Here is a 24,867-nt window from a genome sequence, read left to right on the forward strand (position 1 = left end):
AGGTTTCGAATTGGGAGAGAGGTTTGGAGGAAAGGTTAACTACTGAATTAGGGTGTTGTGGTTCCAGATTGTGTTGATTGGAATTTCGAGGTTTTGGGGGGAGTGGGTCCGGAAGTGGGAGATTGAGTAGATGGGAGAGACTGGGTCTGTGTGCAATGAGAGGAGGTTGGGTTTTGCTGGAAAGGTTGTGAAGGGTGAGCGAGTTGCCTTTCTGGAGGTGGGAAACCAGGAGATTGGATAGTTTTTTGAGGTGGAGGGTGGCATGCTGTTCTAATTTGCGGTTGGCCTGTAGGAGGATGCTCTGAACAGCTGGTGTGGATGTGGGAGAGGAAAGACTGAAGACTTTTATTAAGGATAGGAGTTGACGGGTGTATTCATTGGCTGAGTTGATGTGTAGGTGAAGGATTAGGTGGGTGAGGGCAATGGATTGTTCAGTTTGGAACTGGTATAGGGACTAATGGAAAGAAGGGTTACAGCAAGAGATAGGAACTTTAAGTGTGAGGCCTTTGGGGGTAATGCCAAATGTCAGACAAGCTCGAGAAAATAAAATATGGGAGTATAATCTGGCTAGGGTGAAGGCATGTTTGTGGAGGGAATGTAAATAAAACTTAATGGGGTCGTTGCGGGGATGGTGTGAGGGTGACATGGTATTAGAAGGTGGAAAGTGTAACATGAGGCTGAACTGAAAATGAAAATATAAATATATGGGGAGAGATAAAGGTGAATCATCTGGTGGCAACTGAATGTGGCTCTCCAGCAGGGATACGACTTCCTCAAATCCTGCCCTGAAATGAGATCCATCCTTCATGAAATCCTCCCCACTCCACCTAGAGTGTTTTTCCGTCGTCCACCTAACCTTCGTAACCTCTTAGTTCATCCCTATGAAATCCCCAAACCACCTTCCCTACCCTCTGGCTCCTACCCTTGTAACCGCCCCCGGTGTAAAACCTGTCCCATGCACCCTCCCACCACCACCTACTCCAGTCCTGTAACCCGGAAGGTGTACACGATCAAAGGCAGAGCCACATGTGAAAGCACCCACGTGATTTACCAACTGACCTGCCTACACTGTGAAGCTTTCTATGTGGGAATGACCAGCAACAAACTGTCCATTCGCATGAATGGACACAGGCAGACAGTGTTTGTTGGTAATGAGGATCACCCTGTGGCTAAACATTCCTTGCTGCACGGCCATCACATCTTGGCACAGTGTTACACTGTCCCTTTTGTCTGGATACTTCCCACTAACACCAACCTGTCAGAACTCCGGAGATGGGAACTTGCCCTTCAGTATATCCTCTCTTCTCATTATCCGCCAGGCCTCAATCTCCACTAATTTCTAATTTCAATTTGCCGCCGCTCATACCTCACCTGTCTTTCAACATCATCTTTGCCTCAGTAATTCCGCCTCGACTGACATCTCTGCCCAAACTCTTTGCCTTTACAAATGTCTGCTTGTGTCTGTGTATGTGCGGATGGATATGTGTGTGTGTGCGAGTGTATACCTTTCCTTTTTTTCCCCTAAGGTAAGTATTTCCGCTCCCGGGATTGGAATGACTCCTTACCCTCTCCCTTAAAACCCACAGCCTTCCGTCTTTCCCTCTCCTTCCATCTTTCCTGACGCAGCAACCGTTGGTTGCGAAAGCTTGAATTTTTTGTGTATGTTTGTGTTTGTTTGTGTGTCTATCGATCTGCCAGCACTTTCGTTTGGTAAGTCACATTATCTTTGTTTTTAGATATATTCTTTCCACGTGGAATGTTTCCCTCTATTATATTCATATCATTAATTTGAACCCAACAATTAAGTTTGTTATTGTCACTGTTGCATTTCGAAATCTTTCCTGTCATCTTATTTTCTCTTTCTGTTTTTGCAAGTAGTTGCACTTTGTATTCACCTTCTCCTCAGTACCGAATCTACCATACAATTTCATCCCTCCTATATATACTCAATAATACATAACCCACTTCCAAACCATAACCAAAAAAATTTTCTCCGCTTTCAACACTACCGCTGCTATAAAATCCACCGTTTCCAGTTCACAAACAATTCCTTTCAGCTATTAAACAGCCATTTAGGCTAGTTCTAATAACTTTCGCCTTTTTTTCCATTTCCGTTTTCCCCACATCACTGATCTTTTTTAGCCGCTTCCAACAGGTTTTAACGTCATTATTTCTTCATCAGACAATTGTTAGCCTCATCTTAACAATCTGCCACCACAAAACTACTACTTTTAATACATTTGTACGCATTTTTTTCGAAATTTTCCCGAATTCCTCCACCCTTTAACGTGTTTTGGCTGCAACACAACCACCTAACCTTTGTGCACATCATTGTCTACCAACCCAAGTTCACCATAGGATCAACAAGCCCAGCTATAACCAACACTTTTGTGCCTTTTTTTCACACCAGATCTCCAGTTGCTTTCCAGTACACCTTTATCTCTCCCCATATATTTATGTTTTTATTTTCATTTTCATTTCAGCCTCATGTTACACTTTCCACCTTCTAATACCATGTCACCCTCACACCATCCCCACAATGACCCCATTAAATTTTATTTACATTCCCTCCGCAAACATGCCTTCGCCCTAGCCAGATTATACTCCCATATTTTATTTTCTCGAGCTTGTCTGACATTTGGCATTACCCCCAAAGGCCTCACACTTAAAGTTCCCATCTCTTGCTGTAACCCTTCTCTCCATCAGTCCCTATACAAGTTCGAAACTGAACAATCCATTGCCCTCACCCACCTAATCCTTCACCTACACATCAACTCAGCCAATGAACACACCCATCAACTCCTATCCTTAATATAAGTCCTCAGTCTTTCCTCTCCCACATCCACACCAGCTGTTCAGAGCATCCTCCTACAGGCCAACCGCAAATTAGAACAGCATGCCACCCTCCACCTCAAAAAACTATCCAATCTCCTGGTTTCCCACCTCCGGAAAGGCAACTCACTCACCCTTCACAACCTTTCCAGCAAACCACAACCTCCTCTCATTGCACACAGACCCAGTCTCTCCCATCTACTCAATCTCCCACTGCCAGATCCACTCCCCCCAAAACCTCAAAATTCCAATCAACACAATCTGGAACCACAACACCCTAATTCAGTAGTTAACCTTTCCTCCAAACCTCTCTCCCAATCCGAAACCTCTGTCCTATCCAAAGGCCTCACCTTCAGCCCCACTCCCAGATTCAACCAAACAGCCCTTGTCAAAGATTTACTGTCCTACACCCGTACTCTCTGCTGGAAATATCACTTTGCCACGAAGAAAAATGATCCTAATCCTACTCCTAATGATCCAACTCCCCAAGACACTATCCAAATTGAACTCTGCCTGGAAGAGTTCCGTCCTCCATCACAGCGGGACACACCTCCTCTTCCTCAAAATCACCCTCTCCAAACTTTCCAGGAATTTCTGACTTCCAGCCTTGCCTCTCAATCCTTCTTAAAAAACCTTAATCCTACTCCCAACATCACCACTGCTGAAGCCCAGGCTATCCATGATCTGAAGGCTGACCGATCCATCGTCATTCTTCCGGCGGACAAGGGTTCCACGACCGTAGTACTTGATCGTCGGGAGTATGTGGCTGAGGGACTGTGTCAGCTTTCAGACAACACTACTTACAAAGTTTGCCAAGGTAATCCCATTCCTGATGTCCAGGCGGAGCTTCAAGGAATCCTCAGAACCTTAGGCCCCCTACAATACCATTTACCTGACTCCATCAACCTCCTGACCCCACCAACACCGCGCACCCCTACCTTCTACCTTCTTCCTAAAATTCACAAACCCAATCATCCCGGCCGTCCCATTGTAGCTGGTTACCAAGCCCCCACAGAACGTATCTCTGCCTACGTAGATCAACACCTTCAACCCATTACATGCAGAGATCAACACCTTCAACCCATTACATGCAGTCTCCCATCCTTCATCAAAGACACCAAACACTTTCTCGAACACCTGGAATCCTTACCCAGTCTGTTACCCCCAGAAACCATCCTTGTAACCATTGATGCCACTTCCTTATACTCAAATATTCCGCACGTCCAGGGCCTCGCTGCGATGGAGCACTTCCTTTCACGCCGATCACCTGCCACCCTACCTAAAACCTCTTTCCTCATTACCTTAGCCAGCTTCATCCTCACCTACAACTTCTTCACTTTCAAAGGCCAGACATACCAACAATTAAAGGGAACAGCCATGGGTACCAGGATGGCCCCCTCGTACGCCAACCTATTCATGGGTCGCTTAGAGGAAGCCTTCTTGGTTACCCAGGCCTGCGAACCCAAAGTTTGGTACAGATTTATTGATGACATTTTCATGATCCGTACTCACAGTGAAGAAGAACTACAGAATTTCCTCTCCAACCTCCTGTGGTTCCATCAGATTCACCTGGTCCTACTCCAAATCCCATGCCACTTTCCTTGACATTGACCTCCACCTGTCCAATGGCCAGCTTCACACGTCCGTCCACATCAAACCCACCAACAAGCAACAGTACCTCCATTATGACAGCTGCCACCCATTCCACATCAAACGGTCCGTTCCCTACAGCCTAGGTCTTCGTGGCAAACAAATCTGCTCCAGTCCGGAATCCCTGAACCATTACACCAACAACCTGAAAACAGTTTTCGCATCCCGCAACTACCCTCCCGACCTGGTACAGAAGCAAATAACCAGAGCCACTTCCTCATCTCCTCAAACCCACAACCTCCCACAGAAGAACCCCAAAAGTGCCCCACTTGTGACAGGATACTTTCCGGGACTGGATCAGACTCTGAATGTCGCTCTCCAGCAGGGATATGACTTCCCCAAATCCTGCCCTGAAATGAGATCCATCCTTCATGAAATCCTCCCCACTCCACCAAGAGTGTCTTTCCTTCATCCACCTAACCTTCGTAACCTCTTAGTTCATCCCTATGAAATCCCCAAACCATCTTCCCTACCCTCTGGCTCCTACCCTTGTAACCGCCCCCGGTGTAAAACCTGTCCCATGCACCCTCCCACCACCACCTACTCCAGTCCTGTAACCCGGAAGGTGTACACGATCAAAGGCAGAGCCATGTGTGAAAGTACCCACGTGATTTACCAACTGACCTGCCTACACTGTGAAGCTTTCTATGTGGGAATGACCAGCAACAAACTGTCCTTTCACATGAATGGACACAGGCAGACAGTGTTTGTTGGTAAAGGGGATAACCCTGTGGCTAAACATGCCTTGGTGCACGGCCAGCACATCTTGGCACAGTGTTACACCCTCCGGGTTATCTGGATACTTCCCACTAACACCAACCTGTCAGAACTCCGGAGATGGGAACTTGCCCTTCAGTATATCCTCTCTTCTCATTATCCGCCAGGCCTCAATCTCCGCTAATTTCTAATTTCAATTTGCTGCTGCTAATAGCTCACCTGTCTTTCAACATCATCTTTGCCTCTGTACTTCCGCCTCAACTGACATCTCTGCCCAAACTCTTTGCCTTTACAAATGTCTGCTTGTGTCTGTGTATGTGTGGATGGATATGTGTGTGTGTGTGTGTGTGTGTGTGTGTGTGTGTGTGTGTGTGTGTGTGTGCGAGTGTATACCTGTCCTTTTTTGCCCCTAAGGTATTTCCGCTCCCGGGATTGGAATGACTCCTTACCCTCTCCCTTAAAACCCACATCCTTCCGTCTTTCCCTCTCCTTCCCTCTTTCCTGACGAAGCAACCGTTGGTTGCGAAATCTTGAATTTTGTGTGTATGTTTGTGTTTGTTTGTGTGTCTATCGACCTGCCAGCAGTTTCGTTTGGTAAGTTACATCATCTTTGTTTTTAGATATATTTTTCCCACGTGCAATGTTTCCCTCTATTATATTGATAAATAATTTAGTTAGATGTGAATGTGTTGAGGTGAACTTCTTTAGCCAGAAATTTGCTATTTTTTCTTTTCCAGGGGCTTTCCAATTGTGAGTAGAATTAATTGCTTGGGTGACTTCATGTTGCTAAATTATCACTTCAGGCATCCGCGGTATCATCTTGTATGTATCTGTTTCTGCTTGTATCCACTGTGCAAGCCTGTTATGTTGTACCGGGTTTGACCATATGTTGCTCCAGAAGTGTTCCATGTCTGTTATGCTTGGTCGATTGTCTATCTTAATGTGTCTGTTATCGATTGTCTGGTAAAATTTCTTTTGGTTTGTGTTGAATGTTTGGTTTTGTTTCCTTCTATTTTCACTTTTTTTATATCTTCTAAGTCGTTTGGCCAGTGCTTGTAATTTCCGCTTCTTTTCATCTAATTGCTCTATCGCTTCTTGTTGTGAGATTTTACCTAACCTTTTTCGTTTTTTTTTCTGACATTTCATTTCTTATAAATTGTGTTAGCTGTCAGATGTCTTTTCTCAGTTTTTCTATTCTGATCTGTAGCCTGTGTTGCCATGCTGGTTTTGTGGGTTTCTTCTGTGTGTTGGTTGGTTCTGATCTCTGCCTAGTGTGTATATTTAGTGTAGTGAGTGCTCCTATATAAACCAGTAGTTGTAACTCTTCCATAGTTGTGTTTTCATTTATTTTGTTGTGTATGATTGTGTTGATAGTTGTTATTGTTGTTTCGACTTGTGGGTTATTTGGCGGTCTTTGCAAGAATGGTCTAATGTCTGTATTTGTGTCTTTGTATTCTATATATGTCAGCTGAAATTTCTCTTCTATATCTAACATGTGTGTCACTTCGTGTTCTGTTTGTGCTTGTTCCGGTGGCTGTCTTAAGATTTCGTTTTCCTCTGATTGTTTAATTGATGCGTGTTGTGTTTGTTTGTTTGCTCTGGGATGTTTGAGTCCATTACTGTATTTTCTTCTTCTTCTGATTGGACATTATTTTGTTCCAGTATTTGTTGTACTTGTTGTTTGATGTTTTCTAATTCTGACTGGGGTATCCTGTTATTTTTTATTATCACACGGATCTGATCAGCTAGTCGTTGTTCTGTTAAAAACTTTAATTCTGGGTATCTGGTAATAAATGTTGTGTATACTTGTGATCTGTATCCAGTTGTGTTGGTTCCTAGGTTTGTTGCTTGGTAATAACAGAACATGAGGTGTCGATTAACTTCATCTGACCATCTCATCCTCTGTCTTTGTTTTCCTTCTAGGGTGGTTGCAGGAAGCATATCCTGCAGAACACCTCTATTTGCATTTAAATCATTTTCCAGTTGGCTAGCAGTGTCGTTACCATTGTGGGCGGGCATAGGGTTGAAGCGTCGTCCCCGACCATGACGGCGCTTGTCCGAGGCTTCTTTAGTTCTGTCCTGAACCAAGTAATCACACTAAAAGGGGGGTTAGCCCTATTAGTGGTTATTATTATTATTTCTTTCCTTTCTCAGACCTTAGGTCTGGTTTGAAATGAAAGTGACGCGGACCTTGATCAAGCGTGACTTCCTTTTAACTGTACGGTATATGTTACATTGCGTTCAGGAACTTTCGGGTAATTGAACATGTATCAATAATTACGGATTTCTGTAGTTGTATACATATGTTTGGATGTAGCTGTATTGCGTTGATGTACTGGTGGATATTGTGTGGTATGACTCCTGTAGTTGATAGTATAATTGGTATAATGTCAACTTTATCCTGATGCCACATGTCCTTGACTTCCTCAGCCAATTGCATGTATTTTTCAATTTTTTCTCCTGTTTTGTTTTGTATATTTGTTGTATTGGGTATGGATATTTCGATTAGTTGTGTTAATTTCTTCTTTTTATTGGTGAGTATGATGTCAGGTTTGTTATGTGGTGGTGTTTTATCTGTTTATAATGATTCTGTTCCAGTATAATTTGTATTCATCATTCTCCAGTACATTTTGTGGTGCATACTTGTATGTGGGAACGTGTTGTTTTATAAGTTTATGTTGTAAGGCAAGCTGTTGATGAATTATTTTTGCAACATTGTCATGTCTTCTGGGGTATTCGGTATTTGCTAGTATTGTACATCCGCTTGTGATGTGATCTACTGTTTCTATTTGTTGTTTGCAAAGTCTGCATTTATCTGTTGTGGTATTGGGATCTTTAATAATATGCTTGCTGTAATACCTGGTGTTTATTGTTTGATCCTGTATTGCAATCATGAATCCTTCCGTCTCACTGTATATATTGCCTTTTCTTAGCCATGTGTTGGATGCGTCTTGATCGATGTGTGGCTGTGTTAGATGATATGGGTGCTTGCCATGTAGTGTTTTCTTTTTCCAATTTACTTTCTTCATATCTGTTGATGTTATGTGGTCTAAAGGGTTGTAGAGGTGGTTATGAAATTGTAGTGGTGTAGCCGATGTATTTATATGAGTGATTGCTTTGTGTATTTTGCTAGTTTCTGCTCGTTCTATAAAGAATTTTCTTAAATTGTCTACCTGTCCATAATGTAGGTTTTTTATATCGATAAATCCCCTTCCTCCTTCCTTTCTGCTTAATGTGAATCTTTCTGTTGCTGAATGTATGTGATGTATTCTATATTTATGGCATTGTGATCGTGTAAGTGTATTGAGTGCTTCTAGGTCTGTGTTACTCCATTTCACTACTCCAAATGAGTAGGTCAATATTGGTATGGCATAAGTATTTATAGCTTTGGTCTTGTTTCTTGCTGTCAATTCTGTTTTCAGTATTTTTGTTAGTCTTTGTCTATATTTTTCTTTTAGTTCTTCTTTAATATTTGTATTATCTATTCCTATTTTTTGTCTGTATCCTAGATATTTATAGGCATCCATTTTTTCCATCGCTTCTATGCAGTCGCTGTGGTTATCCAATATGTAATCTTCTTGTTTAGTGTGTTTCCCCTTGACTATGCTACTTTTCTTACATTTGTCTGTTCCAAAAGCCATACTTATATCATTGCTGAATACTTCTGTTATCTTTAGTAATTGGTTGAGTTGTTGATTTGTTGCTGCCAGTAGTTTTAGATCATCCATGTATAGCAAATGTGTGATTTTGTGTGGGTATGTTCCAGTAATATTGTATCCATAATTTGTATTATTTAGCATGTTGGATAGTGGGTTCAGAGCAAGGCAGAACCAGAAAGGACTTAATGAGTCTCCTTGGTATATTCCACGCTTAATCTGTATTGGCTGTGATGTGATATTATTTGAATTTGTTTGGATATTAAGTGTGGTTTTCCAATTTTTCATTACTATGTTTAGGAACTGTATCAATTTAGGATCTACTTTGTATATTTCCAATATTTGTAGTAACCATGAGTGGGGTACACTATCAAAAGCTTTTTGGTAATCAATGTATGCGTAGTGTAGCGACCTTTGTTTAGTTTTAGCTTGATATGTCACCTCTGCATCTATTATCAGTTGCTCTTTACATCCTCGTGCTCCTTTGCAACAGCCTTTTTGTTCTTCATTTATAATTTTGTTCTGTGTTGTATGTGTCATTAATTTCTGTTTAATGATTGAAGTTAATATTTTGTATATTGTTGGTAGGCATGTTATGGGGCGATATTTAGCTGGGTTCGCTGTGTCTGCTTGATCTTTAGGTTTCAGATAAGTTATTCCATGTGTAAGTGTATCAGGGAATGTGTATGGGTCTGCAATGTAACTGTTAAATAATTTAGTTAGATGTGAATGTGTTGAGGTGAACTTCTTTAACCAGAAATTTGCTATTTTATCATTTCCAGCGGCTTTCCAATTGTGAGTAGAATTAATTGCTTGGGTGACTTCATGTTGCAAAATTATCACTTCAGGCATTTGTGGTATCATCTTGTATGTGTCTGTTTCTGCTTGTATCCACCGTGCATGCCTGTTATGTTGTACCGGGTTAGACCATATGGTGCTCCAGAAGTGTTCCATGTCTGTTATGTTTGGTGGGTGGTTTATTTTAATGTGTGTGTTATCTATTGTCTGGTAAAATTTCTTTTGGTTTGTGTTGAATGTTTGGTTTTGTTTCCTTCTATTTTCACTTTTTTTGTATCTTCTGAGTCGTTTGGCTAATGCTTGTAATTTCTGCTTCTTTTCGTCTAATTGCTCTGTCGCTTCTTGTTGTGAGATTTTACCTAACCTTTTTCGTTTTTTTCCGAGATTTCATTTCTTATAAATTGTGTTAGCTGTCCGATGTCTTTTCTCAGTTTTTCTATTCTGATCTGTAGCCTGTGTTGCCATGCTGGTTTTGCGGGTTTCTTCTGTGTGTTGGTTGGTTCTGATCTCTGTCTAGTGTGTATATTTAGTGTAGTGAGTGCTCCTATATAAACCAGTAGTTGTAACTCTTCCATAGTTGTGTTTTCATTTATTTTGTTGTGTATGATTGTGTTGATAGTTTTTATTGTTGTTTCGACTTGTGGGTTATTTGGTGGTCTATGCAAGAATGGTCTTATGTCTGTATTTGTGTCTTTGTATTCTATATATGTCAGCTGAAATTTCTCTTCTATATCTAACATGTGTGTCACTTCGTGTTCTATTTGTGCTTGTTCTGGTGGCTGTCTTAAGATTTCGTTTTCCTCTGATTGTTTAATTGATGCGTGTTGTTCTTTGTTTGTTTGCTCTGGGATGTTTGAGTCCATTACTGTATTTTCTTCTTCTTCTGATTGCACATTATTTTGTTCCAGTATTTGTTGTACTTGTTGTTTGATGTTTTCTAATTCTGACTGGGGTATCCTGTTATTTTTTATTATTACACGGATCTGATCAGCTAGTTGTTGTTCTGTTAAAAATTTTAATTCTGGGTATCTGGTAATAAATGTTGTGTATACTTGTGATCTGTATCCAGTTGTGTTGGTTCCTAGGTTTGTTGCTTGGTAATAACAGAACATGAGGTGTCGATTAACTTCATCTGACCATCTCATCCTCTGTCTTTGTTTTCCTTCTAGGGTGGTTGCAGGAAGCATATCCTGCAAAACACCTCTATTTGGATTTAAATCATTTTCCAGTTGGCTAGCAGTGTCGTTACCATTGTGGGCGGGCATAGGGTTGAAGCGTCGTCCCCAACCATGACGGCGCTTGTCCGAGGCTTCTTTAGTTCTGTCCTGAACCAACTAATCACACTAAAGGGGGGTTAGCCCTATTAGTGGTTTGTTCTTTTCGTCGCCTTTTACGACTGGCAGAACATACCGGAGGCCTATTCTTTTCCCGGGCCTCCACGGGTAATTATTATTATTATTATTATTATTATTATTATTATTTGTACATATCATGTGTCTTAAGTCATTTTGTACCATGTAATATTATGAATATACTGCATCATAAGTCATTGTGTATGATTTAATATTATATACATACTGTGAAAGCTCCTATGTATATTTAATGTGTAAGCTGTTTTATATACTTTTATATTTCGTATTATCTAGATTGTAAGCCTAATGACCTGTCCTATGTTACAAGTACATATCTTTACAAAAGGTAATTTACGGGACCAATAAAAATCACAATCACATGCTTGTTGACTATCGGACCAGATGTATGATTGGATACAAAACTCATTAGAATATTCTTAATGGAACAAATCTGACAAATATGTAAGTAATTTCAAGAATATCACAAGGGATTGTTAAAGGATCACTACTATTTACAATTTATATTACTGATCTAGTGGATAATTCTGGAGACCCTGTGAGGCTATGGTTAGTGCTATTGCCTGTAATAAGACTGCACTGCTGGAAGACTGCAGCAAAATACAGGAAGATCTGCAGTGGATCAACAGTTGGTCAGGATTACCAGTTGACTCTCAATTTGAATAAATCTAAGGTATTCCATGTCGGTAGTTGAAGATATTCACTACTGTTTGATTACTCTGTAGGAGCCAAATCACTGGAAGCAGTATCTACCATAAAACATCTTGGAGATATTCACTACTGTTTGATTACTCTGTAGGAGCCAAATCACTGGAAGCAGTATCTACCATAAAACATCTTGGAGATATTCACTACTGTTTGATTACACTGTAGGAGCCAAATCACTGGAAGCAGTATCTACCATAAAACATCTTGGCATAACCATCTGGATCAGCCTGAAGTGAAATGACCACATAAAACAAATAGTAGGAAAATCTGATAGAGGACATATTAATTGGGAAAATTTTAAGGAACTGTAATTCATCCATGAGAGAAATAGCTCACCACTCAGTCATCCAAGACTTGACAATTATTCATCAGTCTCGGATTCTTACTAAATAGGATTAAAAGATGAGATTTTCATCTTGGAGTCATTCACTCAGCATGAAAGCATTAAAGAGGCTCAGCAAACTCCAGTGGTAGACAGAGGCACTGTGCATTACAGGGAGGCTTGTTGTTGAAATTTTGAGAGAATACTTTCCAAGAAGAGTCAAGGAACATATTACTTTCTCCCACACATGTCTCCTGAAATGATCACAATGAGAAAATCGGAGAAATTATATATCATATGAAGCTTTGCTGACAAGTTCTTTCCACATACCATTCAAGAATCAGGAGAAAAGGCAGTGTTATCAGAAGTACCCTCCACCACACACCAGAAGGTGGCTTGTGGCATACAGATATAAATGTAGACAGTACTACTACCACTACCATTTATGTGTGATGGATAAAATTTTTTATCTCAAAAAATGTTAATATGTACTTCAAAGATTAATACTCATCTATTTTGCAAAGCATTGTTTTTTTCCTTTTTATTGGTCACTGTAAGCATCTGAAATTTTTTGCTGTTAACCTGTCATCTTATTATATACATGTATATTGTTGTGAAAAGAATGGACTGCTACTCATTACAAAAGGAGGCATTGAGTCACAGACAGGCACAATGAAAAGACTTTCAGCCAAAAGGAATTCTTTGGAAATAGAAATGGACACAAATTCATACAAGCCAACTTGCTCACATGAGGCCACTGTCTCTGGCCAATGTGACATGACTACCAAATGGCCAGAACCAGTGATCATGTGTGTGTGATTTGTGCTTTAAGAATGTGCGAGTGCTTGCTGTTGACAAAGAAGGTCTTTTGGTTGAAATCTTAAATGTTTAGTAGCCTTTTCATTGTGCCTGACTGGGACTCAACATCTGCTGTACATGGTGAGTAGCAATCTATCCTTTTCATAGTAATTTTGTTATTCCAGCCTGGAATTGTTTGTTATATGTACTTTTGATTTACCTGCACAATTCCCCAGATGGCAACAGTTGTTAAAACACCCAACACAAACATTATAAAATGGATTATATATTTGAAGCTTATTCCACGGCGTTTCTTCATTATAAAACTTATAAGATTTATTTTTTTCTCTGAGTAAGGTGGGTACCTCATCCTGAAATGACAAACAATAAAGATAATTTCAAAACAGATAACAAAAAAGATATTTGTTTGCTATTATTATCTAAGTTTGTAATATCAGTGGAGGAATACTTTATTGTTTACTTTCACTAAATACATGTAGGCTACTTACGAATTAAGTTTTTCCACTAAAGGATTGAAGTTTTTCCCCAAGCAACTTTTCTTGTGGGTAAAAGTGTTGAAAGTATGGACACCATGATATGCCCCCAGTCCACTAGATCCAACTCCACCAAAAGGAAGTGCTTCAACTAAATGAAAGGTAAACACTGTAGTCAGCAAAATGAAGTAATAACTGCAGCATAATTTTATGAATTTACCTTATGTAAAACATAAATTATTTTTCTCACTTTCAATTAACAGTCATGTGCTATCCTCTGTGTGTTTAATTTATTTCATAATAAGTGCCAGCAAAGTTTCAAATTTAAGAAGCCGGATTTACTGATATGTTTTATTCACAGAGAACATGTTATGATTTATTGACATACATTGTTACTTTTTCATGGTATGTTGTGTGTGATTTTTTTTAAGATTTTCACATCAACAACTTCATTCTTACTTGGATTCTCAGAGTACACTCAGAAATGAGCAAAGGAACTAGTATCTTACACACACTATAAATGCATTTGTCCCTGGAGAGAAATATAATTTGTTTTCAGAAGGTGGAGCTATAAAAACATAGTTTATCTCACAAAAATTAGTTAAAGAACTGAAGTGATTACCAACATTTCTATTAAATGACCTTTTAAATTATATTTATCAGTTTTTCTAGTCCTTTGTTAAAATATTCTTTCTGCAGCTCAGTTACTAATTACTTAACATAGATTTATTGTATGAATTTATGAATCAGTGTTCCCTCATGAATCTAAAAATATGCTGTAGTCAATCTATAGACATATTTCAGTGATTATCAGGGTTGTGTATATGTACGTAAATTATATCACACTGTTTCCCTGAACTCAGAACACAAGAGTAACAAAATTTTTGTATTAACAAATACCCTACACTTTACTGAACAACAGAATATAAATAGTTAGTGCTTTTAATGAAAACTATCCAATTTTACCAGCAGTACACCTAGAAACTGTTTCATATTACCTTACATTCAATAAACCCCATTACGAATGAAAATCTGCAGGAGAAATGAAGGAACTCAATGAAGAGGAACAACACAGGGAGGCAGATATAAACTATATCTAAAAACATGCTACAATGGTTTTTAAAATTTCTAGTAGATTGATGGTATTATTAGTAAAGAGCCTTAAGGATCAAAAATTTTAAATACTTATACTGCTTTAATTCATCAGTTCTTAAATTCACCTTGTCACACTCACCCAGTTCACCCACATATTGGTAAGATGAATATAACTTTCCAATGACAATAACGACATAAAACAATACACTTTTATGTGTAAGTGCAAAGTGGTTAACTTGAATAAACTGAGCAAAAAATTTGAAATCTTTTTAAAGGGTAATGTCATTTACAGCAGTCATTTCCCACTCTAGAGTTTTTCTCTTGACTGTGCTGTAGTGCCTGAAAGATTATTCTTCATTAGCATAAGACATTAACTTACCTGCCAAATGCAATACTGTGTCATTGATGCAGACTGAACCACTACTTGATTGCTCCAGAAACAGTTTTTGTACAGTTTTGTCAGTTGAAAAAATATAAAGTGTCAAAGGCTTCGGTCTATGGAACAGAGAATTGTGAATAACATTTAAGTAAAAATTATGAATGTAAGATGACAATTATAACAACAATAACAATAATAATAATATTAATAATAATAATACTGATTGAATGTTGAATAATCAAATACAATTCCTATAAATAACACAGTTTCAGGAAATCATGCAGATTATTCTTCTGAATACATCAGTAAACAAATTACAAACTAAACATTTGTGTGGAACAATAAATTTTAAATTTTAATGCATTTTACATTTGTCAATATACAAATAAAAGTGTTACAAATCTTTTTATTATCATGAGATCACTGATGAATTACTGAAAACTTTGGCCTTGATATACTTACAAAGCACTTTTCATAAACATATAATACTCATCTAGGGAGAAAAATGGATTTTCAATAAAAAATTTTTTAGGTGGGCTTTTAACTTGTTAGTAGGGAGAGTTTTGGTAGGGCATCGGTTAGCTTCAGCCCAGCATGAAGTGCATTTTTTTCATATATAACTGTTCTGTAGCTATTTACATGGTATCTAGCATCATGCTGATGAAGGTCGCAGTTAAAGTTCGGATTTATTGTTTTCACAAGCAAAATTTTTTTGAATGTAAATACACGCACAATTGCATGCACACCTAATTTTGAAAGCAGTTTCTGACATTATTTTCTAGGTTTGGCATCACAAATAATTCTGGTAAGATTTTTCTATAGTATTAATAACGTGATTAGCCGAAATGGTTGTTTAATAGGTGAAATTTGACAAAAATAATGAATAATAAACAGTTTTTAGTGCACACATATCATTACAATATTTGCTAATCACATTTATGGCAAACATGTTTTATGACAGCCTACAGACTAAGGAATCTGTATGTATGCCCCATTTGAGGTTGTTACACCTGGTTCCAGATAAATATTTGCACATATTTTTGTATTACTACATCGGATTTAACAAAAAATCCTTTTCACCCAGAGCATATTCCTAAATGTGTAGATACAACTGTCTTGATCTGGCAGTGAAAGATAAAACATACACTTGTATTTTATGACTCTCCTACCCCCCTCCCCCCCTCCTCCTCACACACACACACACACACACACACACACACACACACACACACACACACACACACACACACACACACACCTTTTAGGTTAAATTTATTTGTTTGATGCTTTTCAGGTGACTGCATTATATCCCTGAACAGTTAACTGTTCTGCTCTCAAATAAACATGACCCAGATAGGGGCTGCCGGCTTCAGCAATATGGAAATTCGAGTCTTGTAGGAAAGAAATGCTGCTGATTATCGAATCTGTGATGTAACTGTCAATTGTAAGAAATAAAAGCTCATTAATATTTAATGTGCCGTTTATGATTTCAGTTTTCATATACATAATACCAGTCACTAACCAGAAACTTTCAATGTTCGTTGTTACAAGAGATGCTTGTGGGAAGATTTTATGATATTCCCTATGGTTTTCCATGAACTATCAATTTCACATCTTGCAGTGATTCTAGTATGTTGACAAGCTCACACCATAAATGTTTCACACTCATACAAGCCACTTATTGTAGTGTGTGTGTTTCTCTCTCTCTCTCTCTCTCTCTCTCTCTCTCTCTGTCTCTCTCTCTCTCTCGCCTTGTGTGTGTGTGTGTGTGTGTGTGTGTGTGTGTGTGTGTGTGTGTGTGTGTGTGTGTGTGTGTTTAAGTGGGGGCTTCATAGTAACATATGATTACAGGTATTATACTTATTACTACCTAATAAAAATGTACAGGACTTGACTTATAATATCCTGCCATTACATGTATGTTGATACACTTATGGAAACTTGCATTTTCAATTCTACCTTCATTGCAAAATATTCCATGCACTCCTCAAAGAGGTTCCAGACCACAGGAGACACACATGCAACATATGAGCTAATTGCTGCTCATTTTGTTTGATTCACAGTGATAAGAATTAATTTGTGACCTTGTAGCTGCATCAATTCAGTTATGCAGAACAAAGTTGCAGATGTTTAATATTAATTTGGTTTTAGAGTAATTAAGTCACCTATAGATACCATAGTCTCTGTTGTTCAATACATTCAGCAAGTGTTTATTGACAATAGCTTTACTCGGATCTTGTTTAATTTTCCATGTGCCAATTGATAAAAACAAACACTTATAGATTCACTTTATCATTTATCTGTCTGTCTGTCTGTTTGACTATTAAAATCTGTTTTTCTCAGGAACAGGTATAGGGATCAAGTTGAAATTTATGCCACATACTAAAGACTACAGTCGTGTTGTAGCATTAAAAATTGAAGCTTCTAAGTCAAGGCAATCAAAAGATTTGGCCATTCATGTCACATATTTTGATACTCGCAAACTCACTCATCAAAATCTGTAGGGTACTCCCCATTTATGTGAAATTATGAAATTTGGCAAGAAGCAAGGTTTCACAGTACAACTAAAGAGAAAAATCTAAAAATTGTTAATTTGTAATTATACCACATCAAAAATATTTCTTTTGTCAGTTGTTATCCAACTTCAAATTTAAAATTTAAATATTCTGTACAGTTTTGGAATTCCTGGGACCAATATCTTGCCAATATAAATGGCAATAATGGACAAAAATCATCAAGATTCTCAATTACTGGGATTGATTAATGGTTTATATATATAAGTAAGTTTGTATGGAACCCTCAGAGCACAAGTCGTACTCACACCTGGCCAATTTTTGTTAAATAACAAAGCCAGCAGTTGTGTTGGACATAAACCACTCCTAGATGAACATCATTTTTGTTGTATTAAGAAACTTTTAAAATCTTTCTATAGAACTGTAAGCAAATTTTTGTGTCGATAAAGAAAGGCCTAGCACAGGACTGACTAAGTTATTTGTTTCAAAGGAGACTTGCTGGCTCTTATCTTGATCCTGATAATAATTAATGAAATGCTCTCACTTATAAGATTCCATACAGTACACAGCTGACATCTAAATTGTAGTCAAGACCTCAGTTACCTAAAAAATAAAGAAGATAATGCACCTTCTTGGACTTATTATTTGTTTAAAGTGAAAAGGTTTTGCTTTGTGAAAACAAAAAGCAGAAATTTTTAAATCAAATGACAAATGAATCACTGAAAATTCTTGAGTTATAAGAAGACGATTAATTTTTATGACAAGTATGTGTAAAATGCATTAGTTGCAAGTTGTCTGCCATAATTTATTTGTTGTGGTATCTCATGAAACACACACACACACACACACACACACACACACACACACACACAGGTAGACAGAAAGAGAGGGGGGAGCGAGAGAGAGAGAGAGAGAGAGAGAATTTGTGCCTTTACATGGTGCTGGCTAAGATGCACAATGCCAAGATTGCAGTTCGTTGCAGTTTGGCACGTGGAAGGGGGTTGGCTAGGGGTTGCATGTGGTGGGTAGAGCCATGTATTCAGCCAGCACCATAGAGCCTCAGGTATGTCTCTGTGTGTCTGGAGAGGGGGGGGGGGGGCATGTATGTGCACTTGAGTTTGAGAAAGGATTCATTCTGAAAGCCACTAAGTTTTCCTTTTTTTTTTTTTTTTGTATGCCTGTGAATGAATCAACACTTTTGCATTTCAGTGAGAGGTCTCCAATCATATGGTATAGTTCTGGCCTTCGGATAGGATGTTTAATTGTCTTACTACTGATGAGACCGGTGACACACCAGAGAAACCAAATATTGGAGAGTAGTTTTGTTTGTTCTCAGAGAAACAATATTCATGGGGAAAATGAATTTAATCTTTACTTCTTGTTATGACTGTGCCCTCCTGTAATGTTTTGTGTTCCTGGCTGGATGAGAAGAGGGTGGTATGACAGATGGGTGGCTAGTTTTTTCTCACTGCAACACAAAAAGCTCACTTGGTTAAAATACACTTTATTACAGGAACAAATTGAGTACTTAACTTCAATCATGATCCATGTCCATATCAGAACTACATACAATGACTGACATTCCTTCACAGCTAGCTAAGGTGTGAGGCAACGACTATCACTGTGGAAGACCAGAGCAGAGTGAGACGTATTGAGGTGCAATGTGAACTGAGTCCTGATGTGACGTACTGAGGTACTGAGAGCTCAGTCTATGGTGGCAGTCTATACACACGCTGCCCAGGGGGCATTACCGGCATGCTTGGTCTACTCTTTTCGTAGATGTGCTTAGTTTCTGTGCCTGCTACACAGTGTTTTCTAGTGCTGACCAGTGTGCTGATGAAGGCATACACCAGCACATTTATGGCAGGGGGGAGAATTGTTTGGTGTTAGAGTTTGTAACTCTGAGAATAATAAATAGTTCTACATAAAAGTTGGATCTGTTTTCCATACAAGTTTTGGGGGCTCTGTCTGGAATCAACTGAATGAGTGATGACACAGTTTTGCCAACTAATCTGCAATGTTTATGACAAACGTTTCTGATTACCATCTTGCTGCAGCAATGTAACAATGTGTAATTGGACTGCTTTTGGATCTACAACAAGAATTCATATGCTAACCATGGCTAGCAATAGCAGAGTGACACAAGGAGAAATTTTAAACACTTGGCAAAAGGAGAAATAGCCAACGAAGAAAAAAATATAGAAATGGCAGTGCTAGAAAAAATCAAAAAAGTAAATAAAAATATAATCTGTGCCCCAGTTACAAAGATTAAATCCTACATAGGTTAATTTTCAGAACAGCTCCAGATGACAGAAGAAATTGGAAAAGTCTGAGAGAATTTTCTGATTTTATTTTTCAGTCAATAGCTGTTGAACTTGAAGCTAACTAGTCATTTATTGAAGCATCATTTTCAGAAGCAGAGTTGGGAGTGTTCTGCAATACATTGGCTATAAGTAGTGGGTAAAAACACAAAATGACTCCACCCCATTATGACATTATGTGTTATCATTGTGGCAAGTATAGTCACATTCAAGATGCCTGCTTTAAAAAGGCAAGTCCAGCATGCACTTTGCATGTTCTCAAAAGTCTCAGTTCATGAATGTTAATGCAATTTTTTCCAAGCCCAGTAGTGGTTCTAGTATTACACAGTGCAAATCAGGTGCAACAGTGATGAAGACGCGCAATTTTTCCATTCAGCATCAAGCCAATAAGTTGTTTCTCACTCTGCAGATTAGCAATATGCATGCATTTGGACACTAGTGGATCAGTGAATGTGTTGAACAGAAGCACTTATGAACTGTTAGGCACGCCTAAGCTATATAAGTCACAGGCAAGTCCTGTTTATGGTGGATATGACATTACTGTGTTAGGTATTTCCAGCCTACATGCCACTTTTCATAACATTACCAAGATAGTTTCATCCACACTTTTGTGCACTTGTGCCAGTGAAAATATTTTTGGCATGGATTATTTTAATTTGTTTGGTTTGCACATTCAAGACAATATTCTCTCTGCAAACTCCTCTGTGCCTAATGGACAGGGTAGCTGAACTTTGTGAGGAATTTAGTGACAGTTTCCACGTTCTGAGGCTCACTTTCTATGAAAAACAATGTGCAACCACAGGTTTGCCAAGCACAGCTCATCCCTCATGTTATTAGAGATCAGGTGGCACAAAAATTCTTATCTTGGTAGGGCAATGGTATGATTTCCCCTGTAGCAGCCACTCAGTGGGCATCACCTTCAGACAGGTTACACTATGTACAGATTTCAGGGCAGTAGTAAATCTGCAGACTATGATTGACTCTTTTCCTTTGCCTTGGTCATAGGAACTAATGGACAAACTTGGTGTAGGCTGCTTATTTTCCAAGACTGATCTTTGTGATGTATATTTGCAGCTTCCTTTGGATGTACAGTCACATCAAGTTTTTGAGATCAACACCAACATGGGGTTATTTAAGTTTTTGGGGTTGCCCTTTGGCAGTGTGTCCACACCTGCAATTTTTCCAGTTTTGTTTGTCATAGTTGACCCTGCTACCGTTCTTTTTTGTTTGAACTATTTGGATGACTTAGTTGTTCAGATCATAATCTTGATGAACATCTTGCCAATCCCAGTAAATGTCTCAAGTGTTGTAATAAAAGACAAGGACAAGTAGGTACTCCATCTTCCAGACTGTTATTTAGGATGTGTGATCAACAGTCAAGATATCCACCCTTTGCAGTCACAATTAATGTCACAGCTCCTAGATACATTGGCTAGACTCTGAAGTGTCAGGTTGCATTTTGGAAACTGAATCATGCTTTTCTGAATGACCATTGTTTGGTAAATTTTGATACCACTAGGCCACTCGTGCTTGGCTTGATGCATCCTCTTATGAGTTTGGTGCTGTTCTCTCTCACAATGTCGGATAACTGGTCATGCTAACTGCCTTCACACCCAAACTCTTCAACAAAGCACTGTGCAACTACTCACAAATTGAGAAGGAAGTTCATGCAAAAGTTGCAGTGTTGTCTCTGCTGCTCTCAAATTACCAATACAAAATTTTGTACAGGCCCACAGCTAACCATTTGAAGACAGACATGTTCTCTCACCTACCAGTCGGTACCAACTTGCCATTTGACACATTAGAGGTTCTTGTTTCCACATTGATGTTCAGGATGATGAAACACTTGACAGTTTTTCTACTGACTGCTGACAGATTACTGAGGCAGTGGCTGTGGGGCCCATTCTCAAGCTTCTGTTGCAGTAACTCCATACCAGTTGGCCACTTTCAATTAAGTAGATCAGTGATCTGGTTGTACATTGTTATTTTACTCTTTGGGAGAACTTATCTGTCCATCAGGGTGTTATGTACAGAAAATGATCTATAATGTGTGGTTATACCACATTTGCTTCAGAAGGAAATTCTTTACTTTCTCCATCAAGGATTTGGGGGCATTGGACACACAGAGCAGCACACCCACCACCATTGTACATAGGTCAGTATATTCATTCAAATGGAACAATTGACTTCACAATGTTTGGCATGTGTGGAACACCAGGCTGCTCTGCCACAGAAGTTTTCTGATTGGTCCAAGCCCAGTGCCCTTTGGCAGCATCTGCTCATAGACTTTGTTTGTCCCTTCTGGAATTCCCATCAGCTTATTGCTGTAGATGCCTTTAACAAGTTTCTGTTTGTAGCACCCATGCAATCCACCTCAACATCTAGTACTGCAAAGAATCTGACAATTATTTTTTGCATCGAAGGTCTACCAGAGCTGTTTGTTTTGGACAATGACCCCAGTTTACATCAGCAGAAGTTTAACAGTCTTCTGACACAAACGGCATTAAGATTAGATTAGATTTACTTTCATTCCAATTGATCCGTAGTGAGGAGGTCCTCCAGGATGTGGAACATGTCAGAAAAACAACAATACATGACAAATATTTACAACTAAAACAAATAAGCTAATGTACCATTCCACAGGCCCCAAGTGGAATGATCGTCATTTTTTAATGAACACTAAGAGTCATTTTACAAATACTAATGCACTGAATTTAAAATAAAAAAGTTTTTTATTTATTTATGAGGTAATAAACATGTAATACAACTACTGTAATACTTATTTACAATGAACACATTACTGCACTGAAATGGTGCAGAAGTTAGATTACACACACACACACACACACACACACACACAAAATTTCAATGAACACATTACTGCACTGAAATTGCACAGAAGTTATGTTGTACTTATATACAAATCAGTTGGTTTTACTAAGAAATTCATCAATGGATTAGAAGGAGTTGGCCACCAATAAATCCTTTAGGCTTCCCTTAAACTGAATTTCATTGGTTGTTAAGCTTTTTATGGCTACTGGCAAGTTATTGAAAATGTGTGTTCCTGAATAATGCACACATTTTTGTACAAGACTAAGTGACTTTAAATCCTTGTGAAGATTATTCTTATTTCTAGTATTGATTCCATGAATTGAGCTGTTGGTTTGAAAAAGTGATATATTTTTAATGACAAATTTCATTAAGGAATAAATATATTGGGAAGCAGTAGTTAGTATCCCTAGTTCCCTAAACAGGCTTCTGCAGGATCTTCTTGAGTTCACATCACAAATAACTCTTACTGCACGTTTTTGTGCCCAGAAAACTTTAGCTTGGCTTGATGAATTACCCCAAAAAATAATCCCATATGACATTATGGAATGAAAGTAAGCATATTATGCCAGCTTTTTCATTTTTATATCCCCTATGTCTGACAAAATTCGCATTGCAAATAGAGATTTATTAAGACGCTTCAGCAGTTCTGTGGTGTGCTCCTCCCAGTTGAATTTATTATCAAGCTGTAATCCCAAGAATTTAACACTGTCCACTTCTTCTATCTTCTTGTCATTGTATGTTAGACATATACTCTTGGGACACCCCTTACAAGTTCTGAACTGCATGTAGTGTGTTTTTTCAAAGTTTAGTGACAAAGAATTGGCTAGGAACCAGTGATTAATGTCTACAAATATTTTATTGGCTGATCTTTCTAAGACTACACTTGATTTGCTATTTATTGCAATGTTTGTATCATCGGCAAACAAAACAAACTTGGCATCTGGTAATGTTACTGATGAAAGGTCATTGATATACACAAGAAAAAGTAAGGGCCCCAAAATGGAACCTTGTGGGACCCCCCATGTAATTAGTTCCAGTTGGATGCTGCCTGATAGCTTGATACATGTCTCTTTCCTAATAACACCCTTTGTTTCCTGCCAGAGATATAAGATTTGAACCATTTTGCAGCATGTCCTGTTACACTATAATATTCTAGTTTACTTAAAAGGATATTGTGATTTACACAGTCAAATGCCTTTGACAGATCACAAAATATACCAGTTGCCTGCAGTTTTTTGTCTAATGAATTAAGCACATTTTCACTGTAAGTGTAGATAGCCTTCTGAATATCAGAACCTTTTAGAAATCCAAACTGTGACTTTGACAGTATGTTATTTGAGATAAGATGGCTATAAAGACGACTGTACATTACTTTTTCGAAAATTTTTGAGAATGCTGGCAACAGTGAAATTGGACGGAAATTTGATGCTATTTCTTTATCTCCAATCTTAAACAGTGGCTTAACTTCAGCATATTTCAGCCATTCAGGAAATATTCCACTGATAAACGACTGGTTACACAGATAGCTTAATATGTTACTTAGCTCAGAATCACATTCTCTAATTAACTTTGTTGATATTTCATACCCACTAGATGTTTTTGATTTTAAAGATTTTATGATGGACATTATTTCTGTGGGGGTAGTGAGGGTCAAATTCATATTATGGAAGTTACTTGAAATGTCTGGTCTAAGGTAATCCATAGCAGCATCTACCGAACCTGACAACCCCATCTTTTCAGTAACAGTTACAAAATGTTTGTTAAAAAGTTCTGCAACACTATACACATCTGTCACCAATGTATCATTTACTCTTAATGCTATTTGTTCCTCTTCATGTCTGGTTCTACCGGTCTCCTCCTTCACTATATCCCATATTGTCTTTATTTTGTTATCTGATATGACTATCTTTTCCTTGTAATATATTTGCTTTGAAGTCCGTATTACAGTCTTTAACATTTTGCAGTATTTCTTATAATGTGCTATAGCATCAACATTGGAAATGTTTCGGATTGACAGATACAGTTTTCTTTTTGTTTTACAAGACACCCCTATTCCTCGAGTAATCCATGGCTTCTTTGTAGACTTTGCTCTAACCTTGGTAAGTTTTGGGGGAAAGCAGTGTTCGAATAAGGTAAGCACTTTATTAGCAACAATGTTATATTTTTCATTCATGCCATGAGCACTGTAAACATCAGTCCAGTAAATGTCTCTGAGGAGTGTCCTTACTGATTACCCTCTTGAGCTCAGATTTAACAGATTTTATATCCTGTTCAGTATTAACATTTAACAGAAGGAGCTGCATGTCATGGTCTGAGAGGCCATTGACTATTGGTTTTGTAATATAATTTTGTTCATTGGACTTTTCTATAAAGATATTATCA

The 24,867-nt window shown here is 38.3% G+C and overlaps 1 protein-coding gene across 2 annotated transcripts in view; it reads right to left on the reverse strand.

Moving 5' to 3' along the window:
- The window catches only part of LOC126263023 (aldehyde dehydrogenase, dimeric NADP-preferring-like), a 233,870-nt gene that overhangs the window by 12,947 nt on the left and 196,056 nt on the right, over positions 1–24,867 (reverse strand). For both annotated transcript variants that reach the window (XM_049959989.1, XM_049959990.1), the window contains exons 9-11: positions 14,820–14,935; positions 13,361–13,496; positions 13,072–13,222 (exon numbers count right to left, since the gene is read on the reverse strand). In XM_049959989.1, coding sequence (XP_049815946.1) covers positions 13,072–13,222; positions 13,361–13,496; positions 14,820–14,935 — 403 coding nt within the window. The remainder of the gene's footprint in view (positions 1–13,071; positions 13,223–13,360; positions 13,497–14,819; positions 14,936–24,867) is intronic.

Source organism: Schistocerca nitens, chromosome 6, assembly GCF_023898315.1.
Source record: "Schistocerca nitens isolate TAMUIC-IGC-003100 chromosome 6, iqSchNite1.1, whole genome shotgun sequence".
Classification (NCBI taxonomy): Eukaryota; Metazoa; Arthropoda; class Insecta; order Orthoptera; family Acrididae; genus Schistocerca; species Schistocerca nitens.